The 25,704-nt window shown below is 40.3% G+C and overlaps 1 protein-coding gene across 5 annotated transcripts in view; it reads right to left on the bottom strand.

Annotated features, from left to right (window-relative positions):
• The window catches only part of si:ch211-199g17.2 (uncharacterized), a 184,122-nt gene that overhangs the window by 28,098 nt on the left and 130,320 nt on the right, over window positions 1–25,704 (bottom strand). For 4 of the 5 annotated variants that reach the window (XM_060942929.1, XM_060942931.1, XM_060942930.1 and 1 more), the window contains 19 exons: window positions 13,345–13,478; window positions 13,142–13,249; window positions 9,197–9,254; window positions 8,926–9,039; window positions 8,750–8,845; window positions 7,330–7,407; window positions 7,095–7,228; window positions 6,873–6,995; window positions 6,737–6,791; window positions 5,313–5,378; window positions 5,108–5,191; window positions 4,026–4,085; window positions 3,826–3,909; window positions 3,582–3,700; window positions 3,376–3,483; window positions 3,219–3,276; window positions 3,031–3,135; window positions 1,213–1,272; window positions 553–1,083 (listed from right to left, as the gene is read on the bottom strand). In XM_060942929.1, the coding sequence (XP_060798912.1) occupies window positions 553–1,083; window positions 1,213–1,272; window positions 3,031–3,135; window positions 3,219–3,276; window positions 3,376–3,483; window positions 3,582–3,700; window positions 3,826–3,909; window positions 4,026–4,085; window positions 5,108–5,191; window positions 5,313–5,378; window positions 6,737–6,791; window positions 6,873–6,995; window positions 7,095–7,228; window positions 7,330–7,407; window positions 8,750–8,845; window positions 8,926–9,039; window positions 9,197–9,254; window positions 13,142–13,249; window positions 13,345–13,478 (2,175 nt within the window). The remainder of the gene's footprint in view (window positions 1–552; window positions 1,084–1,212; window positions 1,273–3,030; window positions 3,136–3,218; window positions 3,277–3,375; window positions 3,484–3,581; window positions 3,701–3,825; window positions 3,910–4,025; window positions 4,086–5,107; window positions 5,192–5,312; window positions 5,379–6,736; window positions 6,792–6,872; window positions 6,996–7,094; window positions 7,229–7,329; window positions 7,408–8,749; window positions 8,846–8,925; window positions 9,040–9,196; window positions 9,255–13,141; window positions 13,250–13,344; window positions 13,479–25,704) is intronic. The other variant, XM_060942933.1, reaches the window with a different exon arrangement.

Here is a 25,704-nt window from a genome sequence, read left to right as displayed (position 1 = left end):
GCATTTTGCTTAAATGGTTTTGGTAACTGGAAAAATGCCACTGACAGCTTTAATCGCCATCAAGCAAGTACTCGAACTTTACGTACCATTTGCAGTGTTTGTCATTAGAAATAGTAAATAAAGCGTTAGATTGTTCAGCATTATGTCGTCATATCATAGGTATTATGCTCTACTTGTGCATGTAATAGTATGGGTGGTTAAGTAAGTAGTTTGGCAGAGGATTGGTGTTGGGGGGGGATTGGTCTTGTCCCTACCAAAGCTGAGACCAAACCTACGCCCTTGGTAAGCACATTGGAAATTTACATGCCCAGCTAATACATTTATGATTTGTTCACCCTGATAATGTAAATCACACACATAGCCTAATTGGTTTTAATGAATTTCTCAAAATTAATGCTTATAGTTGCAGAGAATAAAGAACTTCTACTTGAGACTCATCACAAAATCCTGCACACAGAGGGTGAGGAGAAGAGGACAGCATAGATGGAGACAAATCAAGTGAAGGCAGAGTGAGAGTGTGAGTGTGTATGTATGCGCGTGTGTGTCTCCTACCATCTCCAGGTTTTTCCCATTCTGTGTGATGAGGTAGTTTGACAGGAGATGGAGGTGTAGATGAACATGGAGGTACATCATCAGATAAGTCCTTGCTGTCTGATGCAGCTGGAGGCGATATGGGTTCATACACAGGAGGTGCAGGATAAGAACATGGATGAGCAACACTGGTTATGTCCTGGCAGTCTGATGCAGATGGAGGTGATATGGGTTCATAGAGGGGATGGGGTACAAGTAAACACTGAGTGGTACTTTCATGTTGAGAGGAGAGAGGATATGGGATATGGACAGGAGATGGTGAAGGAAAGGTGGAAGAGAAGGTGCTGCAAAGGCTTGGTGGTGGAGGAGAAATGTGGCTGGAATGGCCAGGGGAAGCATGGAGCTCTGTAGAGGATGAGAAAGGAAAAGAAACTGTTCTAGAAAAGGGAGATGAATTAGAAACGAATGAGACAGGAACTGAGAAAGGACAGCATGAAATCAGAGAAGGGGTGTGGTGTGAGTAGGTTGTATTTAGAGGATCAGGACTTTCATCTAGAAAAACAAAATGCAAAAATAAAGTACAAAGATGTTAACTTCATCCAAGAGGGGGGGGGGGGGGAGAGAGAGGGAAGAAATCTCTTTTCAGTATGTACACAATGTCTGGTGCTGGAATGCTCTTACATGGACCTGAATGATTCTCCTGCTGTAAAGAGTTGGTAGTTGCAGCAGAACATACTGTACCTAAAAGACAACAGAACACAATCCAAACTTACATGACATCATACCTCAGCAATGACAGAGCTTCAACAGGAGTACTTCACACTAACAGCAGCAAATAAAGTTTAATAGTACATCCCAGTGGTCATGGAATACTTTACGGATAAGCTGAATGAACTCTCCCAAACTGTGGACAAAAATGTGTTTAATAATCAGGTATTTGGTAAACAGTACAAGACTGCATCATGGGTATTGCTCTCTGGGAGGAAGGGATGGTAACTGTCTTTTTCTTGTTGACCAGATAGACATTACACAGTTGCAATGCACACATCTTGTGCACAGTATGCTATGCATATCTTATATTTAACACAATGAAACCACTGGTGAATTTTAGATCTAATAGTACATTGCAGCAAAGTAAACTGTTTCATACATGAGCCGTTGGGAGAGCTTTAGGGGTGTCACAAAAAGATACACGTTTAACTGCCCAAAGTAAAGTGCATGCAAAGTTGAGGTTAAAAAAGGCTATGCATAGGTTTACAGGTATTAGTGTGTTTGTCTCTCTTAAGCATAATTAAATTCCAATACTACTTATTTCCCCACAGACTATCTGCACAAATTATTAAAGCTATAATGTAAACTTGACAAAACCGCTGTCGAGATTAAAATGAGAAAAATTTTCACAGATCATTCTATTGAACTCAGAGTGACTAACTGGAGGTGTTGAGTTTTTCCATATTACTGTATTTCAAACTCATATCAGGGAGAATGAGCAATTTGATCTCCCTGTTCAAAATGTCCTTCTTTCAGCTGCTCCCATTAGGGGCCACCACAGCAGATCTGGCATAGGTTTTTCACAGGATGCCCTTCCTGATGCAACCGTCCTGAATGTATCTGGGCTTGGGACTGGCCTATGCAACCCCAGTGGCTAAGTATTTTACCTAATCTGCATGTCTTTTGTGGGAGAAACCGGAGTACCTGGAGGAAACCCAAGCAGACACGGGGAGAATATGCAAGCTCCACACAGAAAGGCCCCCGTCAGCTGGGAGGTTCGAACCTGGAACCTTCTTGCTGTGAAGTGACAGTGCCAACCACTGCACCACCGTGCCACCCTCTCTGTTCAAATTGTCTGTAGGTGTGAATGAGCGTGTGACTGGTTGGTCATCTCTGTGTTAGCCCTGCGATGTATTTGTGACCTGCTCAGGGCTAACACCGTACCCTGCATCTCGCCCAAAGTCAGCTGGTATTGGCTCCAGCTTCCCCACGATGCAGACAGATAAGCAGTGTATGGATCTTCTCTTGTGGGTTTTAGCTAGTGTGCTTAATGATTACTAGATAATGTAACACAATGGAATTTGCAGAGATTATTTACTTTACAGAGCTTTAATATGCATCCACATTAATAGAAAAAGAGGACATTTAGCACACACAAACGGCCACTGAAACAATTCAACATAAATATTTATTTAAAAAGAATCCAACTGGTATTCAACCACAAAGGCCCAAATATGTTAACCCTTTAAATTCCAACCAATATGGCACTATTACTACAGTATTCACAGAGAAAAAAAGAACCATGATAATTGTATTTTTAGTTCTAAAAAGTCTTTAGGTCCTTCTGTAAAGATCTAGAAGTTCCTGTGACTCAATCAGAAACATTCATTTAATTTATTAATGAAATGTGACTTTTTTTAAGCATAACCTAAATAATGCAATAAAGGGAATCAGTTCAATAATTTCGTGGATTTAAAAAAAAAAAGTTTAATACCCACAAATTCTTACCATGTTCATGGTTTGACAAGGTGCTAGTCTCAGGTTGGGAAGAAGGAATTTTCATGTCCATGCCATCTTCTGGCTTTGTCTGCAGTGATTTTAGCTGACTCAGGGCTGTGAAGTCAATTATTCAGTCAAATACTTTCATATACAAACACACCAAAAACACTATTGACCTTTAGTGACATATGATTTACCTTCATTAAGAGGAGCAGTACGTAAGGCTGTGAAGACTTTAGCGCTGACATTCAGTTTCTTGGCCCCCCCCAAAAAACAAAACAAAAAAAACCCCAAAATGTTAAAAGCATATGCCAGAAAAGCACCAGTTAAGCTTTTTATAAACCATTTCCCTACCCTCATTCCCATGCCAGTGCTTCTCTCTACTGCTGCCAAACGCAAAGCTATCTTATACAGCTTCTTCATGTCTGTGCCACTTGCAGTCCAATCAGGATATTTATATTTCTGTACATATACACATTAGTTACACATTCAGTTATCCATGATTCGCTACAGACACAGTATTAAGTATAATGCAGAGCAAATGCTCATTAATGACCTACCACATAAGTTTTCCTGTGGGCCACACTAGACATGTGGTCTAAATGCCCTCGGACAGAGCAGAGTTCACAGAAGAACAGCTTCTTTTTGTCATGATGAACACAAGTTATAAAATTCAATCCTACAAGACAGTTTCACTGGGTAAGTATAAAGTATCATTCTGCTGGTCTGATGTATTGAAGGTAGCCTAGCCAGCATATAACACTGGTTTCCTTTCTGCATGTTAGTGTCTTAGATGATACATACCAATGACAGCACCGAGTTTCTTAATTTTTTTATTGTTCTGTTGTTTTGTAGGTTTTGTTTCATGGCTGTTATGGTCTTGTGGCTCTGTGGAAAACAGGCACAAATTATTTAAGAACAATATAACAATCTTTACTACTTGCTTTATAGCTAGATCTTTGATGCGAAACCAATTGAATTTCAACACAGCACATTTTCCTCACCAGTGTCACCTCCAGCTTGTGATGACTCCAGTATTTGGGCTTTGGCTGAGTTCTCAGCATCTGGAGAAATACACCACAAACACAATATCAAAGCATTCAAACAAAGGATGTAGAAAGAGAAGGTTGCCTGGCCAGCTCTCTCATCAGTAAAGATTCTTAGTTATAACTGCAATTGTAATTAGACATAACATTATTTGGCTTGTTAAACCCTTCAGTTAGCAAGCTAACATGGAAATTTCCTCGAATATAATTTTTTTGGCACTAGCTCAGCTAGTTCCAAATGACTATGTAGCATCTAATATATACACTGACTAAAGGGAAAACTGTGACTCTGGTGCATGGTTTGGGGAACTACAAATCAAAAGAAACTTATTCTAAATGATCAGCTTTTTCTTATGATGAAACATTTCTTTCCTGATGGAAGTGGTCTCTTCCAGGATGAGAATATCCCCATTCATAGGTCACAAGGGCTGAATGGTTTGATGAGTGAAAAATAATGAAATTATACACTATGGCCTTCAAATCAGATCACAGCCCAACTCAACACCTATGGAAAATGTTCCACCAATGCTCTTCAACACCATCATAAAAACACCAACTGAGAGACTATATTTTGAAGAATGATGTTCATCCCCCCAGTACAGTTATGGAGATTTTAGAACCTATAGGGGTACTGAAGCTGTTGCGGTTGTTCATGGTGGCTCTTTTTAAAACACTTTGTCAGGTTTCCCTGTAATTTGTTGCATGTTGTACTAACTCTGAATACAGTGTGGCACCAACAATCATGCCATGGTCAGAATCACTCAGATCACATTTTTCCCCCTCATTCTGATGGTTGATGAACATTACCCGATGCTGCTAGTCTGTATCCGTATGATTTTATGCACTGTAGCCACACAACTGTCTGATTAGATAATTGCATGAATGAGTAGGTGTATGGGTGTTCCTATGAGTGTATGTTACACATAAAGCATGTTACTGACACACAATATTCAAATGTTACAATATTCCTACATCATAAATCTGAAATAAAAAGTAGGGTAGTCATCATAAACTCATAATAAAATCTTAGATGTACAGACCAATCACAACATTTCGTTTGCTCATTTTTTTAATGTTCTGTTGTTCTGTAGGTTTTGGCACGCTGCTCTCAGGGTCCTGTGGCTCTGTGGAAGACCAGCACAAATTATTTAAAAACAATGTGACCGGCATTACTGTTTAGCCTATAGTTCTATTCGTAATGCTAAAACAAAATGAAATTCAACTCTCAGCACTTTTCCCCCTTACCAGTGTCACCAGTGGTTTGAGATGGCTCCTGCTTCTTGGCCATGACTGAAGTATCATTTTCAGTATCTGGAACAAAAAAACACCACAAACAATTTTAAAATAGTCAAACATAAAAATGTTTCATCATGGCTGGATATTTTTGACTGTTCTTGTTGGATTTTAAACGGTATGGTTATGGTCACGTGCTTGATTATGAACCCTGTTTAATGAGTATAACCACTGAGCTTTTGAACACTAGAGAGCACTAGAAATACACCATTATTTTCGAATCATGACAGTATTTAATTAAGTTTAAGCACTGCGTTATTAGTAATGAATTTGTATTCCAATTATTTTAGATTTATGCTAGTCAGTTTTTAAGAAGAAATGTACACCACTGATTTCAGACCTATATATAGTCAAGAAGAAAAGATGCATGTATTCAATTATTTTTGATTGAATAGTTTCAGTATAAGAGAACTGTTCTTTATCACCGACTCCCTGAATCATAATCTCTCACTAAAACCAGCTGCACTAGCAAGGCCAGAGGAAGAATTATGCATCATGTTAACCTTGTGAGAATGTAAACTCTCCCTGAACTGAAGTCTGTTGAGGTAACTATTTTTTCACTCACAAACCCAGACAAAGAAAGTTTCAGATTTCATCCACCATTTTGACAAGGGGTGGCATGGGGGTGTAGTGGTTAGCACTGTCGCCTCACAGCAAGAAGGTCCTGGGTTCGAGCCCAGCAACTGATGAGAGCCTTTATGTGTGGAGTTTGCATGTCTGCGTGGGTTTCCTCCGGGTGCTCGGGTTCCCCCCCCCCCAGTCCAAAAACATGCAGGTTAGGCTAATTGGTGACTCTAAATTGACTGTAGGTGTGAATGTGAATGGTTGTTTGTCTCTGTGTGTTAGCCCTGAGATGACCTGGCGACTTGTCCAGGGTGTACCCCGCCTCTCGCCCATAGTCAGCTGGGATAGGCTCCAGCTTGCCCGCGACCCTGTACAGGATAAGTGGCTACAGATAACTGATGGATTTTGATAAGAGGCGGTCCTATGGTTTCTAGGGTATATCTTAGCAGCCATTTTCTTTCCAAGTCGGTCTTGTTTGATCAACCAGTGGTTCAGCATGATCTTACGAATTCCATAATAAAGTGTCTAAATCAGCCCTCTTTGCTGTGTTAGTTTTTTGTCTGACTGGGTGTCAAAATTCCATGACATTCTCAACCCAACAGAGGCAAATACCTATAGACCCCCCCCCCCCCCCACACACACACACACAGCCCCTTTACCAAGCAAATAAATGAGCATTTTAAAAAATAATAAAAATCTGCTGAACCATCTCTTCTCTAACTTGATTTGTTTAAATTACAGAGTCTAAAAAGATCCCATTTATTTGATCAGTGGGTGACAAATTATTAGTAACTAATTAATTCTACTCTTACCTTCTGATGGCTGCTCTGTCTTTTTTTGAGGCTGCTTATATTCTTTTTCTACCACCTAAAAAAAGAAAGATCATATCACATATACTAAAACACTACTTATATATTTTTTCAAAGTCTTGGATGATAAGATGAAAACCTTGAGGCATCCCCAGCCCTCACGGTCCTGCACAAACTGTGCTTTCTTTTGAAGCTCTGAAATTTTGCCAGTCAAGCTGAGTTCACTTTTCAAGAGCGTAACAAACTCTGGGTACTTACTTTTCTGTTGAAACAGTACATAAAGGGATCAACTACTTTAGGATTAACTTTAAGACAGGCAGATTTATGCACTCTGACATTTATCTTTGTATAAAAATCTCACAAAGTAGTTTAAGCGGTGGCGGGGGCTAATCAGGTGGCCCATGTAATTGCGAGTAGCAAGGATTACTTTACAGCAGGAGCACAGAAAGGAGTTCAGACCATTGGCATTACGATATTCTGTGACCATACTCAAACCTAAAAATAGGAAAAAGAACACAATTATTAAAATTAGACAAGAATACTCTTTATCCCAATCCTATTCAGAAAGCAGTGAATGAGTAAAGAGCAGCACTGACCAATTACGGGCTCTGTTCGAGTGGGGCTTGTGAGATAAGTCCATAAATACGGTGAACTCTGGGCAGGATCGTTAGGATCTGTCACAATCAGGACAGTTTTATTTAACAGCAAGTTCAATAAGTACATGAGTAATTAAGTAAGATTTTTAAAATTACATACACTGAGTGGCCAGTTTATTATGTACTGTACATCCAATTAAACTAGTTAATTAATTATGTACATCCCTCCACCTTCAAACAAACATCAACAAGTCATACATAATATGGCATTTTTGTTGATTTGTTGAGTGTTGAAATGGACAACACAATTTCAAGGGATTTTAATGATCTGAGAAGAGTGTAGAAAGCAAAAATATCAATCAAAAATAAACTACTAAATGTCAGATTCTGATTATATTCGTTTAGATTATCACTTTTGCACATCCTCAAAAATTTATACTGCGCAACCATGTGACGCAGGGAATATAGCACCACTTGACACTGTGTCTGCATCTGACTAAACAAAACCGTGTTGTGTCGCAAATTGCACACTTAACAGTTACTGAGCAAAAACACTAACTGGTTTTCCTATTATATACAGTGTTTAAATTTTAAAAACTCTTACAGTCTTCATACCTATAGGTCTCCCCCTTTCCAAAAAACCCCCCAAACAACCCCCCTCCAAAAAAAAAAAAAAAAACCACCCCACAGCAAGCATGTTAATATTTTTGAATGCAGGTTCAGAGTTTTCAAATTGAGATGCAGCCAACAACAATGCATGTGCATTATCAAATTCACTGTGCATGAATTTGATAAACATTTTACAGTTCAACTTAAAAACCTGACAGGAAGGATTGTTTTGAAAAATACATAGGTGAGCATGCAAACAATCTCACGTTGCCACTGCTTCAGCATGAGCATGCAAAGTCATGCTTCAAACATAAATATGCATTAACACAGAAGTGGTTTATGTCATGTTGCAGAGAGAGAGAGAGAGAGAGAGAGAGAGAGAGAGAGAGAGAGAGAGATAGGATAGATTATGGCACGCAGACAAATGCCTATATGTGTAGAACAGGGCATATAGCTCTTTCTTCAGTCCAGTTCCTCAGAGCACTAGTTCAAAGAGAAGTGATTGGCTGGCTTCTTGCGTACGAGGATGCACGTGTTCGCAATCAATATCTGCAGTTGATGTCTGCCATATGATAGGCGAGCGCTGACTGATGGGTGGGAATTAGCCGTACCCAAATTATGGGGGGGATGCAAAATGTATTGGAGGAAATTTTTTAAAAATAATTTAATTATAGTAAAACATTCCTGCATAACATATCCAGCATATAAATTAAATTCATGCTGTTTAGAAGGCCAAAAGTGGCACAACACATTACCAAACAGTATCTAATAAACTGGGAACTCAGTGTTTTGTTTTTAATACTTTACAAACTTTGTTGAGGAGTTTCAGGCTCTGTGGATTTCACGATTTCTTTTAGGTGAGCACGTGGACTGTCCTTTTCTTCAGTTTCTTTTAGGCTTTTGAATGCTAGAAACAACACATATAGTTACACTTCTGTATTAACTGTCTATGTAAATATACAATTTATTTAATATTTTTAGATGTACTTCCAGATCCATGGCTCTCATCACTTTTGGAGACGTCAGAACAAGCTGTCTTTGGGCTTTCAGCACTGATTTCAGAGGCCAGCTTGAGAAGAGAGTCCCTTACTTTTCCCAAAGCTTCAAACACCACAATCATGAGTACAGAAAAAGGAAATTGTTACAACTCCATAACCTTTAGTGTATTACGTTCCTTACAGAAACAAATGTAATAATAAATGTGTGCATGATGAACAAAAATGTGGAAAAAAGGGTAATAAACTGTATTTTAGCTCACCAGTTATAATAGGTGCACTAGAGATTTCATGGTAATCTTTAGCATCCAGCTTTAGTGTCTGGAGAGACATTGAAATGGTCAATAACAGGAAAGCAGCAAGTTGAATGGCCTTTTCCAACTGCCCCAAAATAGAACACTGCCCACTGAACTAACTATAAACAAATATATAGAAATGTATGCAAGAGTTTATCTATTGTCATTCCATGGTAAATGTAATTTTAGGTTATTTTCACTTTTTTTTCTGGACTTGAGGCTATTTGATTGGACAAAGTGTGCGTGGCACAAAGAACTGATCCTTAGTCCTCCTGAAAATGGTGGTTTGATATTTGCTTCCACCAAACTGTTTTGAACGGTGATGTTGGTTTTAATTTGAAATAAAATGATGAAAGAAATAATACAGATAAAACTAAATCTTTGATGTGAATATTCAGAATTTGGCAAAAATTCTGCAAATTTGTGGAAAAATGGCGGCTTGATCTGAGACATGATAAATGGTTGACTACATTGCATTCCCTTAAAAAGGTTGTAGTCCACTGAAAAGTCTACAGTTATCACCAATTGTATTTTAAGTTGTAACTTTATACACCTAAGGATTGGTGCGCTCACAGAATAAATCATAACCGTAATAAAACATGCAAAATATTTGATCACCGTTGTAACTCCATATTCCGCATACCCAAAACCAATACGATCATGTGTTTTGATCTAAACGGAAAGTCTCAGGGTCAAGGTCACTACCTCACCAAAAGTAGTAACTTAAAATCACTACGCCATATAAAAATTTAGTTATAAATCTGCAATTTTGTTTTCTAAAATGAAAGCTGAAAGTTAGGTATAGAATATGTTTCTTACAGAATATGTTACGATGGTAGCTGGTCTTGTATGAATTTCTGAGCTATAAAATGAGTCGTGGTCCATTTTTTACCGTAGCATGTTATTTGTGTGCAGGGAAGGGCACACATTAACAATTTGCATGTGTAGAATGGAATTTTCCACTCCAACAGTTAGAAGTTGATTGTGCTTCCATTTGTGGTCTTTCTGTTACATGAGTGATCTGTTCGGACGTTATCACTGAAAAGGTGAGTTTTGACAGTTTTATTTTGTTTTAGTCTTGCAGTATAAGGCAATAGAATGTTTCTTTTTCATCTTACTTTCATATTTCGTAGTGTTTGCGTATTTTTGGCCATTATTTTGCCACCATGGTCAATTTAGATCAAACTTTTGATAGAATCTACAGCCAGTCATTTTGCCCCGCCCCCGCTCCATCCAGTGCGGTAGTGATGTCCCATTGCTCGCGCGCCGCAGCAGAGACCCGCGTGACCTTCAGCTGGTACAGTTGCTGTTCTTTTACCACTGCTGTTATTCTCATCTTTCCAGTGTGTTCTTGATTTTTTCATTGTGTCCTATTTCGCCATATCAAATACCCAAAATGTATCATATTCATATTTAAGTGAATAATCAATTCAGTCATCATAACTTGGCATTTTTAACCCAAGCAATCAAAAAGGAAATTTATTCAATATTTTCACTCATCTGTGAAGGAGGGGCTTTAATTCATGATGGAGTTATTTTATATGAAAATCAATTTTACAAAAGCATTTGAATTGTAATCAAATGTCTTAACTTGCCAAAGCAAAGGCCTACTAACTTCTGTTAGTGATCATGAGTGACTACATCTGTTAGTCTCTCTGTGCCAACATAAGACTAACATAAGGTTTGTTTGACTGCACTCATTGGGAAAGTCCAAGGAGCACAGTGTAGATCTGAGAAAGAGGATCATAGATTTACACAACTCAGGAATGTCTCAGAGCCAATTCTCAAAAGCAGATTCCAAGATTATCATCAGTTCAAACAAATGTATGCAAGTGCAAGTTATTGGGAGATGTAGCCACTTTGGCCAGGAATAACCTAGGAAGCATCAAGGCACACACCTGCTATGAACTGGAAGTTGGTGTAACACACCTTCAAGCTCAAAGTTTGCAGCTGACCACATGGACAAAGAAAAAGCCTTCTGGAGGAAAGTTTTATGGTTGGATGAGAAAAAGATTGAGTTGCTTGGCCACAATGACCAGAGATACAGAGGAACAATGTACCAACTGTTAAGCATGGTGGTGGTAGCAGCATCATGGTCTGGGGCTGTTTTGCTGCTAGTAGAAATGGTACATTGCACAAAGTGCATGCAATAATGAACCTCAGTAATTCTTCAGCATAACAATCAAACCATCAGCTAGATGGTTAAAACTTGGACACAATTTGGTGAATGGATAAAGCAGGCCAACATTAAACTTAAAACAAGTCCTGACCTCAACCCTACCAAAAATACGTGGACTGTGCTTAAAAGTTGGGTCTGTGCCAGGAAACACACAAATTTAATTGAACTCTACCCATTCTACCAAGAAGAGTGGTCAAACATCCAACCAGAATTTTGCCAGAAGCTTGTTGATGGCTACAAAAGCATCTAGTCAGGGTGTTAAGGGATATTTAACCAAATATTAGGCGTGATGTATGTACATTTCTGACCATGTATGAATAACTGTGACCCTGTGTTGATTTCAGAAAACCCAAAATAAATTAACTTGTGCACCAAATTCTTGTTTTTTTTCTATTAAAAAGATATGCATGTTGTACACTCATTCTGCCACAGACAAAGAACAATTTAAAGAACACAAAGAAGTGGATGACCGATTCTTCAAGAATTTTCCAGTAAATGATTCCATTAATTTTCCCTTTGATAATTTGGATTCCACTAGTACCATGAGAAGAGAAACAGCCCCATAGAATGATGCTTCCACCTCTGAACTTTACTGTATGTATGAATGATATTTTTAGGGGCAAATGCAGAGCCAAACACGGCACTTTGAAACGGCACAATTTTTGTTTTGTCTAGTCTGAGCACACTACATTCTCCCAGTAATCTACATGCTTTTCCAAACTTCAAACAAGCCTCAATATGCCTTTTCTTCAGTAATGAAATCATCTGGGGTGATCAAGAACGGAGACTGTGGCTATGGACTGCATTGCTTATTGTTTTCTCTGCGATAACTGTACCCACTGCTTCTAGCTCTTTCTTGAGTTCTTTTTGAGTGGTACTTAATTCTCTGTCTACTCTTTTGACTGCCCTGTCAGGTATCTTGCGAGGAGCTCCTGTGCATGGCCGATCAATCATTCAGTGAGTTTCCTTCCAATTGCAGATATTGGTCATGGTGTTTATAGGAAGTTGAGAAATCTGTCAGGAACCAGTGCCACGGCTAAGCTGCTCGGCAATTTTGTTGTGAAGGTATTGAGAGAGCTCTTTGCCTCTACACATCATGAGATGTTTCTTGCTTGGTGTCAAATGATTTGTTTACTTGCATTCAGAGGCCAGTTTCCTTTCTCAAAGTGTAAAGGTACTAACCTACCAACATGCACTAACCCAACTGATTCTAATTACCACAGATAGGAGAACTAATTAGTGCTAATTAGAACTAATTATAACTCCTCGCAAGATACCTGGGCTTCTTACTGTGTTCAATAATTTTTTTGTCTCATTCCACTTTATTGCGCATAATGTTTTTGATGGATTGCAATATTATGATTTCTTTTTCTGTGTAGTTTTATTGCGTTAATACCAATGTCTGCTCAACATGACATGCTGAATACTTATATTAACCAAGATTTTCACAGGACACTACAAATGGACCAATGCAGTGCCTACCATTTTACAAAGCTGTATGAAGTGACCTACAGAATTGCGCACTTGATCCATGGTTCAGAAAGGAGCACTTCTATGTGAATGCAAAACTGAGATAATGAACCCCTCCCCAAAATGTGCCCAGAGTTCGTCCTGTGTGCAGACTCAAATATTTAGACCAAGTGTGAAAACGCCTTAAGTGATATCAACACCAAAGTAAAATACAAAATGGAGAGAGGGGAAAAAAAAAAAAAAATCACACACACAAGCAATACCTCCGCCTCTCCACATCCTTGCATCTTCTCTACCACATCTGCTTGAACTTGCAACCATTTGGTCCTCACCTTTTTCTTACCTAGCTTTGGACCATAGCCTACAGATTCCTAAACCAAGTCAACAAACAGATGAGAGGAAAATGTGTGTTAACGAGCAATGTAACTGGGTTCTCTTTAGTGATGTATGGTGGTGTAACACTTACCAAATACTGGAGTCTGTGTTTGTAGCTCAAAAGATGCTTTATTATGGAGCTCTCCTCACATCTTTCTGCACACGTGACACACACGTATAATGGCTGTTGACCAACAGTGCAACATTCAATCACAGATTTTAAACCTTTACAAAAAAAAAGCAAAAGAAAAACATACATAAGTACAAAGTACAACTCAAAATGAACCACAGTCCTGGAAAATAATTTAAAGTTTAAAGATGATCACAGAACTTGGGGAATGGCTATATATAGCAAGTTTTTTCTTTATATTTTACTGGAAAAATCAGAATTTACTGTTACAGTGATAAGAATTACATCCTGGCCCCTTCCATAAAACACTTACAGATGCATGAAAAGTAAGCCTGAATCTACACTATGCACCTACATTATCTACTGAATAAGAAAATGTTGCATCAAAAATTTTATGGACAGAGATAGTAAATAGCCAATAATTAATAAATTGCCACATTTTATAAAATGAGTTTGCCTCATGAATTAATTAAAAGATTTCTTGGATACAAGTAACTTAATTATTTTAAATATTATTAAGTATAATAATTCCATGGAACACATAATAAAGCTATAAAAATACACAGAATACACAAAATTTATTCATGAGCTATAAGCCATAATCATCAAAATTTAAACCATTGCACGAAAATATGAAGTTTATGAATCTTTGAGTGGTGAATATATTCATGAGTGAGTGAAGTGAACAAGTAATATATTTTTCCAACATGAGAAGATAAACTTCATATCTTCAAGCCAACATGTGCTGTTCTGTTTATTATATAGACACACAAACAAAAAGTATCCAAAAACAATTCACTGATTTCCTCACAAGTGACAGAGATTTACGTCACGATTTTGGTTCTCCATGTCCCAGATGTAGAATGTATGAAAAATACGAGTGATATATCTCCCAGTAAAACACTCATTTATGTTTATATATGTCCAGAAGACGATCATCGACACGCTCCACAAGGACGGTAAGCCACAGAAGGTCAGTGCTGAAAAGCCTGGCTGGAAAAGGGTCATTGCTGAAAAGGCTGGCTGGAAAAGGTGCACAAGCAACAGGGATAACTGCAGCCTTGAGAGGATTGTGAAGAAAAGTCAATTCAAGAACTTGGAAGAGTTTCACAAGGAGTGAACTGAGGCTGGTGTCAATGCATCAAGACCCACAACACACAGACATCTTCAGGAACTGAATATCCTAGAGTCTGGAGGAAGAGTGAAGAGGCACAGAACCCAAGGTGTTTGAAGTCCAGTGTGAAGTTTCTGCAGTCTGTGATGATTTGGGGTGCCATGTCATCTGCTGGTGTTGGTCCACTGTGTTTTATCAAGTCCAAAGTCAGCGCAAGTGTCTACCAGGAGATTTTAGAGCACTTCATGCTTCCATCTGTTGACAAGCTTTGTTGCTGATTTCCTTTTCCAGCAGGACTTGGCACCTGCCCACAGTGCCAAAACTGCTACCAAATGGTTTGCTGACCATGATATTACTGTGCTTGATTGGCCAGCCAACTCATCTGACCTGAACCCCAGGGAGAATCTATGGGACACTGTCAAGAGGAAGATGAGAAACACCCAACCCAAAAATACAGATGGGCTGAAGGCAGCTATCAAAGCAACCTGGGCTTCAAGAACACCTCAGCAGTGCCACAGGCTGATCACCTCCTTGCCATGCTGCATTGATACAGTAATTCATGGTAAAGTATTGAATGTGTAAATGAACATAGTTTTCAGAAGCTGGACATTTCTGTATTATCAATCCTTTTTTGATTGATCTGAGGAAATCTAATAATTTAAGATACTGGATTTCTGATTTTTTGATGATTATAGCCATAATCATCAAAATTTAAACAAAAGATTTCACTTTACTTGTAATGAATATAGAATATATGAAAATGTATGAAAAAAGAAAACAATGAAGGCTACTGGATTTTGCTGTAAAATTAATAAACAAGTGTGACAGTCAGCGTCCAGAAGAACTGCAGCTGGTTCTGCAAGATGCTCAGTAAATACACACACACACACACACACACACACACACACACACACACTGTGGTATGCAAAAGTTTGGGAACCCCTGGTCAAAACTGCTGTTACTGTGAACAGTTAAATCAAGTTGAAGATTAAATTATCTCCAAAAGGCATGAAGTTAAAGATGACTCATTCCCTTTATATTTTAAGCAAAAACTATTTTTTATTTTCATCTTCTACATTTTCAAAGCGACAAAAAAGGAAAAGGGCCCGAAGCAAAAGTTTGGTCACCCTGCATGGTTAGTACCTAGGAACAGAGCCGGCCCGTGGCATAGGCAATATAGGCAAATGCTAAGGGCGCTGCGTCCATCCAGGGGCACAGAAACGGGGGGAGAAAAATTATGACTTCCACTATTCTGAAAACGAGTCAGCATTATAATGTCTTAGCCTAATTTAATTGTACAGCAAAGCATGTAGTCAGGGTGCGATTTGTCAAAAAAAGCGGGGTGTGGTGGTGGTTGTTAATCATGAAACAATAAGCGCTCAAGTTGGTTCGCCCTGTCTATAGTGTGTCTTCGGGCGCACAAGTGCGCATCCGCGGCTATTCTCTGTTTTGGCCATGTAATAGCCTAAGTGTTGTTGGCTAAAGCGAGATATTCCAATGGTGCCTGGCACGTTTTTTTTTTTTTAATAAAACAAAGTTGCTTTGTTGATCTGTGTTCTCATTAAAATGACAGTTTAGCAGCTCATTCAAGCAACCATGTTGCGAAGAGCTTCCTGGAGGAAAATATAATAAACGCGTTGAAAACAAGAAACAATCTCAGTGCGTCAAGACTGCAGGGAAACAAAACAAGCACTCAGATGTGTTCTCTTTACAAATAGCATAAATGGCACACTTTCTCTCCTGTAAAGGAAGAAGACACAAAAGCAACTCACCGAGCGGGTGGTGAGGAATTCAGTAAATAATATTAATAATAATAATAATAATAATTAATAGACCTGTTACTTTCCCAAGGAAAGTAAAAAAAATAGGAAAGCAGCACAACATATCAACATATAGTAAACTAGTATTTCCCTTGTACTATATTCAATATCAACATATACACATATAGTTACATATCAACAGTTTTTTCCCCCTGTTCTACATTCTACAATTGTGATATTAAAAAGACCACTAGAGGTCTTTTTAATATCACAATTTTATATTTTTTTATTTTTATTTAAATCCTTGTATTTTTCATGCACACTGGTTTCTTTAATATCTTATTTTGTGCAATGCCTTATTTATATTGCATTTACGAATTACAACACTTGTTTACATTTTTTATTTTGGGAGTACTGTAAATGTAATACTTTATGTAAGCCATTTATATTATGTTTCATATATTCAGTTCATATTTTGTATTTGTTTCTTTAATTCAGTATTAAATATTTTGAATTTGCAATTTCTTTATTTAATGCCTTTAAGTATTTTGAATGTGCAATTTTTTTGTTTAAATAAAAGAATGTTTTAAGACAAAGCTATTCCATTTCTTGTTAGTATAGATACACCATCAGTGGCTTTAACTGGTGTTGGGGAGGGGGAGCCACCTAAAATCTTGCCTAGGGTGTCAAATTGGTAAGGGCCGGGCCTGCCTAGGAACACCCCCTTTGGCAAGTATCACAGCTTGTAAACACTTTTTGTAGCCAGCTAATAATCTTTCACTTCTTATTTGGGGGATTTTCACACATTTGTCCTTGCAAAAGGCTTCCAGTTCTACAAGTTTCTTGGGCTGTCTTGCATGCACTGCTGTTTTGAGATCTATTCACAGATTTTCAATGATGTTTAGGTCAGGGGACTGTGTGAGGGCCATGGCAAAAACTTCAGTTTGTGCCCTCTTGAGGTATTCCATTGTAGATTTTGAGGTGTGTTTTGGATCATTGTCTTATTGTGGGACTCATTGTCTTATTGTGGGACCCATCCTCTTTTTAACTTCAAACTTTTTACAGATGGTGTGATGTTTGCTTCCAGAATTTGCTGGTATTTATTCAAATCCATGCTTCCCTCGACCAATGAAATGTGCCCTGTGCCACTGGCTGCAACACAACCCCAAAGCATGATCGATCCACACCCATGCTTCAGAGTTGGAGAGGTGTTCTTTTCCTGGAATTTGGCACCCTTTTTTCTCCAAACATACCTTTGCACATTGTGGCCAAAAAGTTCTATTTTGATTTCATCAGTCCACAGGACTTGTTTCCAAAATGCATCAGGCTTATTTAGATGTTCATTTGCAAACTTCAGATGCTGAATTTTGTGGCTAGGATGCAGGAACGGTTTTCTTCTGATGACTCTTCCATGAAGGTCATATTTGTTCAGGTGTCGCTGCATAGTAGAACAGTGCACCACCACTCCAGGGTCTGCTAAATCTTTCTGAAGGTCTTTTGCAGTCAAACAGGGGTTATTTGCCTTTCTAGCAATCCAATGAGCAGTTCTTTCAGAAAGTTTTCTTCATCTTCCAGACCTCATCTTGATCTCCACTGTTTCTGTTAACTGCCATTTCTTAATAACATTACAATCTGAGGAAACAGCTACCTGAAAACACTTTGCTACGTTCTTGTAACTTTCTCCTGCTTTGTGAGCATCAATTATTTTATTATTCAGAATGCAAGGGAGTTGCTTAGAGGAGCCCATGGCTGTTGATTTTAGGGACAAGTTTGAGGAGTCAGAGAATTTATACAGCTTTGAAATCTGCATCATCTGACCTTTCCTAATGAAGAATTTGAACAAGCCACAGCTCAATAAGCTAATTAAGGTCTGGAACCTTGATAAAAGTTACCTGAGAACTCAAATGTATTGGGGTGCCCAAACTTTCGCATGGCGTTCCTTTTCTTTTTTCACTCTCCAATTGTACAAAACAAAAATAATACACAAGTCTTGCAGAAAATGCTGAAAAGAAATGTGTCGTCTTTACTTTTATGCTTTTTGGTGATCAGTTCACCTTCTGTGAATAATAACTATTCACAGTAACAGACATTTTCAGTAAGGGTGCCCAAACTTTTGCATGCCATTGTATATATTACACACACATATACACACGCAAGCAGGAAAGTCCGCACACCCCTTTCACCTTCTCCATGTTTTATTACGTTACAGACGACTTCTACAATAGTTGGAGTTCATTTTTTGTCACAAAATTCTACACAAAATAGCCCATAATGACAAAGTGAAAGCAAGTTTTTAGAAAATATGCAATTTTATTTTACTGACAAAAAAAATAGGTTATTTAGCGGTTACATATCTGTGCACACCCTTAGTCTAATACTTGGTTGTTGCACCTTTGGCAGCAATTCCAGCTTCAAGGCATCTTGGGAAAGAAGCTATGAGCTTGGCACACATTTCTGGACATTTTTGCCCATTCCTCTTGGCATATCCTTGCAAGCTCCATCAGGTTGGATGGGGAGCATCACTATACAGCCATTTTCAGCTCCTTCCAGAGATGTTCAATTGGATTCAGGTCTGGGGTCTGGCTTGGGGCACTCAAGGACATTCACAGACTTTCTCCAAAGCCACTCCTTTGTTCTCTTGGCTGTGTGCTTCGGGTCGTTGTCATGTTGGAAGGTAAACCTTCGCCCCAGTCTGAGGTCCAGAGCGCTCTGGAGCAGGTTTTCAAGGATCTCTGTGTACTTGGCTGCATTCATCTTTCCCTCTATCAGGACTAGTCACCCTGTTCCCACTGCTGAAAAACATCCCCAAATCATGATGTTGCCACCACCATGCTTCACTGTAGGGATGGCATTAGCCAGGTGATGAGCAGTGCCTGGTTTCCTTCCAGACGTGACGCTTAGTATTCAGGCCAAAAAGTTCAATTTTGGTTTCATCAGACCAGAGAATCTTGTTTCTCATGGTTTGAGAGTCCTCTAGGTGCCTTTTGGCAAACTCCAAGCTGGCTGTCACATGCCTTTTACTAAGAAGTGGCTTCCATCTGGCCACTCTACCATACAGGCCTGATTTGTGGAGTGCTGCCTGGATGGTTGATCTTCTGAAAGGTTCTCCCTTCTCCACAAGGATATGCTGGAGCTCTGTCAGAGTGACCCTCGGGTTTCTGCTGACCTCCCTGGCCAAGGCCTGTCTTCTCCAATTGCTCAGTTTGGCCAGGCAGCCAGGTCTAGGAAGATTCTTGGTGGTTCCAAACTTCTTCCATTTACAAATGATGGTGGCCACTGTGCTCTTTGGGACCTGTAAAGCTGCAGCAATTTTTCTGTACCCTTCTCCAGATCTATGCCTTGATACAATCCTGTTTCTGGAGGTTTGCAGATAATTCCTTTGGCCCCATGGCTTGGCGTTTGCTCTGACATGCACTGTCAATTGTGGGACCTTATATAGGCAGGTGTTGGCAATCCCCAATCATGTCCAATCAATTAAATTTACCATATGTGGACTCCAATTAAGTTGCAGAAACGTCTCAAGCAGTATCATCTCATCTCATTATCTCTAGCCGCTTTATCCTGTTCTACAAGGTCGCAGGCAAGCTGGAGCCTATCCCAGCTGACTACAGGCGAAAGGCGGGGTACACCCTGGACAAGTCGCCAGGTCATCACAGGGCTGACACACAGACGACAACCATTCACACTCGCATTCACACCTACGGTCAATTTAGAGTCACCAGTTAACCTAACCTGTATGTCTTTGGACTGTGGGGGAAACCGGAGCACCCGGAGGAAACCCACGCGGACATGGGGAGAACATGCAAACTCCGCACAGAAAGGCCCTCGCCGGCCACGGGGCTCAAACCTGGACCTTCTTGCTGTGAGGCTACAGCGCTAACCACTACACCACCGTGCCGCCCTCAAGCAGTATCAGTGGAAACAAAATGCACTTCAGCTCACTTTTGGGTGTCATATTTTACAAGTGTGCACACCCTTTGATATCATATTTACACATTTTGATTAATAAATTAGCACAAATGTCTAAAAACCTGCTTTCACGGTCATTATGGGCTATTTTGTGTAGAATTTTGTGACAAAAAAATGAACTCAATCTATTGTAGAATAAGTCTGTAATGTAATAAAATGTGGTGAAGGTGAAAGGGGTGTGCAGACTTTCCAGCTTGACACACACACATCCATATAACCCCAATTCCAAAAAAAAGTTGGGACAAAGTACAAATTGTAAATAAAAACGGAATGCAATAATTTACAAATCTCAAAAACTGATATTTGCATTCACAATAGAACACAGACAAAATATCAAATGTCGAAAGTGAGACATTTTGAAATTTCAAGCCAAATATTGGCTCATTTGAAATTTCATGACAGCAACACATCTCAAAAAAGTTGGGACAGGGGCAATAAGAGGCTAGAAAAGTTAAAGGTACAAAAAAAGGAACAGCTGGAGGACCAAATTGCAACTCATTACGTCAACTGGCAATAGGTCATTAACATGACTGGGTATAAAAAGAGCATCTTGGAGTGGCAGCGGCTCTCAGAAGTAAAGATGGGAAGAGGATCATCAATCCCCCAATTCTGCGCCGACAAATAGTGGAGCAATATCAGAAAGGAGTTCGACAGTGTAAAATTGCAAAGAGTTTGAACATATCATCATCATCTACAGTGCACAATATCATCAAAAGATTCAGAGAATCTGGAAGAATCTCTGTGCGTAAGGGTCAAGGCCAGAAAACCATACTGGCTGCCCGTGATCTTCGGGCCCTTAGACGGCATTGCACCACATACAGGTATGCTTCTGTATCAGAAATCACAATCTGTGAACACAATTCACCATGCCATCCGCTGTTGCCAGCTAAAACTCTATAGTTCAAAGAAGAAGCCGTATCTAAATATGATCCAGAAGCGCAGACGTCTTCTCTGGGCCAAGGCTCATTTAAAATGGACTGTGGCAAAGTGGAAAAAAACTGTTCTGTGGTCAGACGAATCAAAATGTGAAGTTCTTTATGGAAATCAGGGACGCCGTGTCATTCGGACTAAAGAGGAGAAGGACGACCCAAGTTATCAGCGCTCAGTTCAGAAGCCTGCATCTCTGATGGTATGGGGTTGCATTAGTGCATGTGGCATGGGCAGCTTACACATCTGGAAAGACACCATCAATGCTGAAAGGTATATCCAGGTTCTAGAGCAACATATGCTCCTATCCAGACGACGTCTCTTTCAGGGAAGACCTTGCATTTTCCAACATGACAATGCCAAACCACATACTGCATCAATTACAGCATCATGGCTGCGTAGAAGAAGGGTCCGGGTACTGAACTGGCCAGCCTGCAGTCCAGATCTTTCACCCATAGAAAACATTTGGCGCATCATAAAAACAGAAGATATGACAAAAAAGACCTAAGACAGTTGAGCAACTAGAATCCTACATTAGACAAGAATGGGTTAACATTCCTATCCCTAAACTTGAGCAACTTGTCTCCTTGGTCCCCAGACGTTTACAGACTGTTGTAAAGAGAAAAGGGGATGTCTCACAGTGGTAAACATGGCCTTGTCCCAACTTTTTTGAGATGTGGTGTTGTCATGAAATTTTATATATATATATAAAACAAACACACACACACACGATGATGATGGACTGAGCAGTCATGTCGATGGATCTCCTCTCCCTTTGTGTTTGGCCCTTTGATGGCTATGCAGCCCAATTCTTGAGCCACACTCCCGCTGGCATTCGGGGAACTTGAAGGTTTGCTGGTCTCTCCTTTGTTCCGCCTTTCGCAAGGCACGTCGTTCCTTTAACTTCTCAATATGGTGACTTTCAAATCCTAGGACACCAGAATGGCAGATGGTGCGCCATTGGTTCCGGCTTTGTGCGGATGCGATTCGGCATGCATTAAGATTGGATTTAAGGACGTCCTTGTACCGTTTGTACTGCCCTCCTCCAAGTCGCTGTCCGTTTGTAAGTTCGCCATAGAAAAGGGCTTTTGGTATTCGGTTGTCTTCATTCGAACCAGATGTCCTGCCCAGCGAAGCTGGAATTTCACTAGGATAGATTCGATTCCCTCGATATCACAGCGTTCCAGGACACTCGTGTTAGGTACTTTATCCCTCCATGAGATACCACAGATTTTACGCAAGCATCTCAAATGGAATTGATCGAGCTTTTTCACATGATCACTGTACCATGTCCAACTCTCACAGCCATATAGAAGGGTGCTTAGAATAACTGTTCTGTAAACAGCTACCTTAGTGCTAAGGCAGATCCCATGGTCTGACCAGACTCTTTTTTGAAGTCTCCCGAAGGCAGCACTTGCCTTTGCGATACACGCTGTTACCTCATCATCTATACGGGCATTCTGAGACAGGAGTCCGCCTAAGTAGCAGAACCTGTCTACTACTTTCAGGTTGTCATTTCCAATCTTTATGGCTGGGTGTTGAAGAACACCTTTAGGTTTTGGCTGGAACATCACCTCTGTTTTCTTGATGCTGATGTTTAGGCCGTAACGGATTGATGCTCTGGCAAAATTGTCTACCATGACTTGGAGATCTTCTTGACTGTATGCCATCAAAACACAATCATCTGCAAACAAGAGTTCACGTATCATCATTGTTGAGATCTTCAACTTCGCTTTGAGGCGTCGGAGATTGAAGATACTGCCTTCCTTTCTGAACCTGATAAGGCAGCCTCTGTCACAGTCCTTAAATGCATCGTGGAGCATCGCCGAGAAGACGATTCCAAACAATAGTGGGGCCATTACAGAGCCTTGCTTAGTTCCATTTGTAACTGGAAATGCGTCAGATGTAGTTCCATTGTCTAAGACACATGCCGTCATGCCATCATGAAAGGAACGGATTATATTTACCACTCTTGATGGGCACCCTACCTTCAAAGGATTTTCCAGAGGCCTTCGCAGTTGATAGAGTCAAAGGCTTTGGTGAGGTCTATAAACACCATAAACAGGTCGAGATTCTGTTCTCTGCACTTTTCCTGTATTTGCCGAGCTGCAAACATCATGTCTGTAGTTCCTCTTCTGGCTCTAAACCCACACTGGCTCTCGGGAAAGATATTATCAATAAAAGGCGCAAAATGATTGACAATTCTTGCAAACACTTTACTGGCTATGTTGAAAAGAGATATTCCTCTGTGATTGTCACATACCCATCTGTCACCCTTATTCTTATATAAGTGCTTTAGAGTCGCATCCTTAAATCCCTGTGGGACAGCTTCGTCTGCCCAAAGTTTTTGATAGAACTTGATTAACTCAGTAACGAGGGTGTCACCCCCTTAAACACTTCCGGTGGTATGCCATCGTCACCAGGGGCTTTCCCACTGGCAAGCTGGTTAATTGCTTTGGCAGTCTCAGCTACAACAGGAATGTTGTCAAGCTCAGCAATAACAGGCCGTTGTGTTATTTCTTCTATGGCATCATCAAGGATTCTTGATTCGCGGTTGAGAAGTTGGTTAAAGTGCTCTGCCCAGTGCGCCAGAATCAAAGAAGGCTCTCTAATCAGCATTTCTCCGTCCAGAGCTAAGAGAGGGCATGTCCCTCTAGAAGATGGTCCATACAGAGCCTTTAACACATAAAAAGTTTTCGCATTATGCGAGTCAGCACTTGCCTGGAGAACTTTTGTTCTTTCAGACCACCAACTGTTCTTCATTTCACGGAGTTTGGCCTGTGCAGCTTGCTTGGCTCGCTTATAGCGATTCTTTTTCTCTGCAGAGGTCTTGTCGCTCACATATTTTAAATGAGTATACAGAGCAGACAGAATAGAGCTCATCGATATATAATTTTCGTCAAACCAATCCTTGTTCTTTTTATCGACAAAGCCGATAGTATCCTCTGCAGCTTGGAAGATTCTCGTGCGGATGCCGTCCCACTGTTCAGATGAGCCATGTCCCTCAATCTTCAGGTCGGCAAGGGCTGCTAAGATGTTGATTTCAAGGAGATCTTGGGTATCCTTGTTGGCCAGCTTGGCGACGTTAAGCCGCTTAGGGCCCTTGACTCGACGATGTTGGTGTTTTGCCTTGAAAGAAATAGCAACTTTACTTCTCAGTAGAGCATGGTCAGACAGGCACGTGGACGCTTTCACAGCACGAGTAAGTTTAACATCATGCCAGTCACACTGCTTGATGATGAAGTCTATTTGGTGCCAGTGACCAGAGCGTGGATGCTGCCAAGTAGACTTGAAGCTATCTTTTTGTTGAAAAAGGGTGTTAGTGACGACTAGTTGCTTCTCCGAGCACAAAGATGAGAGGAGGGTGCCGTTGGAATTTTCCTTTCCCATACCATGGTGACCGATGACCTTGGTCCATGTTGAGTGGTCTGCTCCAACGCAAGCATGAAAGTCCCCTAGAATGAACAACTTGTCAGATTGTGGTACAGCCTGGATAAGAAAGCCCAGCTGCTCATAGAACTCTTCCTTGACCTCGTCGGGATAGGACATAGTTGGGGCATACGCACTGATGAGAGTAAAATAACCATCATGTATCTTTAGGCGCATTGTCATAAGTCGGTCATTTGTCCCTTGAGGGAGCTGATCAAAAATCGTAAGTTGCTGGTTACGGATGACAAAGCCAACTCCTGATTGCCTAGGTTCATCGGCAGGGCGCCCGCACCAGAAAAAAGCGTAGCCAGATCCACGTTCTTCTAAGTGAGAGGAATCTGGTAGTCGTGTTTCACTGAGGGCTGCTATATCAATGTTATAGTGAGAGAGTTCTTTTGCTACTATCGCTGTTCGACGTTCAAGGTTCTCTGGGTTGTCTTGAAGGGTATGGACATTCCATGCTGCAATGATAACATCTTGTTTGCTTCTATGGCGTCCAGTAGTAAGGTTAATTCTTGGTCGACTGCAAGGTTGGATAATCAGCCTGCCGCGGCTAGCAGGCAGATGCTAAGTAAGGAATGAGCTTTGTTTAGGAATCCTTTTCTCTTCCCCTCCCCTTCTGGGGAAAGCAGTGCTGTCCCAAAAGGGCTGCTTTGTCACTCAGGTAGGATACGAGTTGAGCCGTCGTTCAAATCGACTACAAAACAACCATCACACCTGAGCCGCCTATGTGGAAACTCATGGCTAGAGGCTCCCAGTGGTATCCTCCACCTGCCCCCGTTGTCATTTGTTCCTCGCCATAAGACTTGCAATACAATAAATACTACACACACACACACACACACCAAAACTACACCATAAACAATGCCATTTCAACTGCCCTCCACCTGACCTTCTTGCACCTGGACAAAAAGACAGTTATGTTAGCATGCTGATTACTGATTTCAGTTCAGCATTCAACATAATCATCCCACAGAACCTGGTACAGAAGTTGAACCTGCTGGGCATGAATACCTCTCTCTGTAACTGGATCCTGGACTTCCTGACTGATAGGCCCCAGTCCATTTTCATAGGACACAATACCTCCAGGGTCCTCAGACTGAGCACAGGCAACCCCCAGGG

Source organism: Neoarius graeffei, chromosome 16, assembly GCF_027579695.1.
Source record: "Neoarius graeffei isolate fNeoGra1 chromosome 16, fNeoGra1.pri, whole genome shotgun sequence".
Classification (NCBI taxonomy): Eukaryota; Metazoa; Chordata; class Actinopteri; order Siluriformes; family Ariidae; genus Neoarius; species Neoarius graeffei.
Note: the sequence above shows the minus strand (reverse complement) of the source record. Positions and strands in the feature narration are given on the sequence as shown.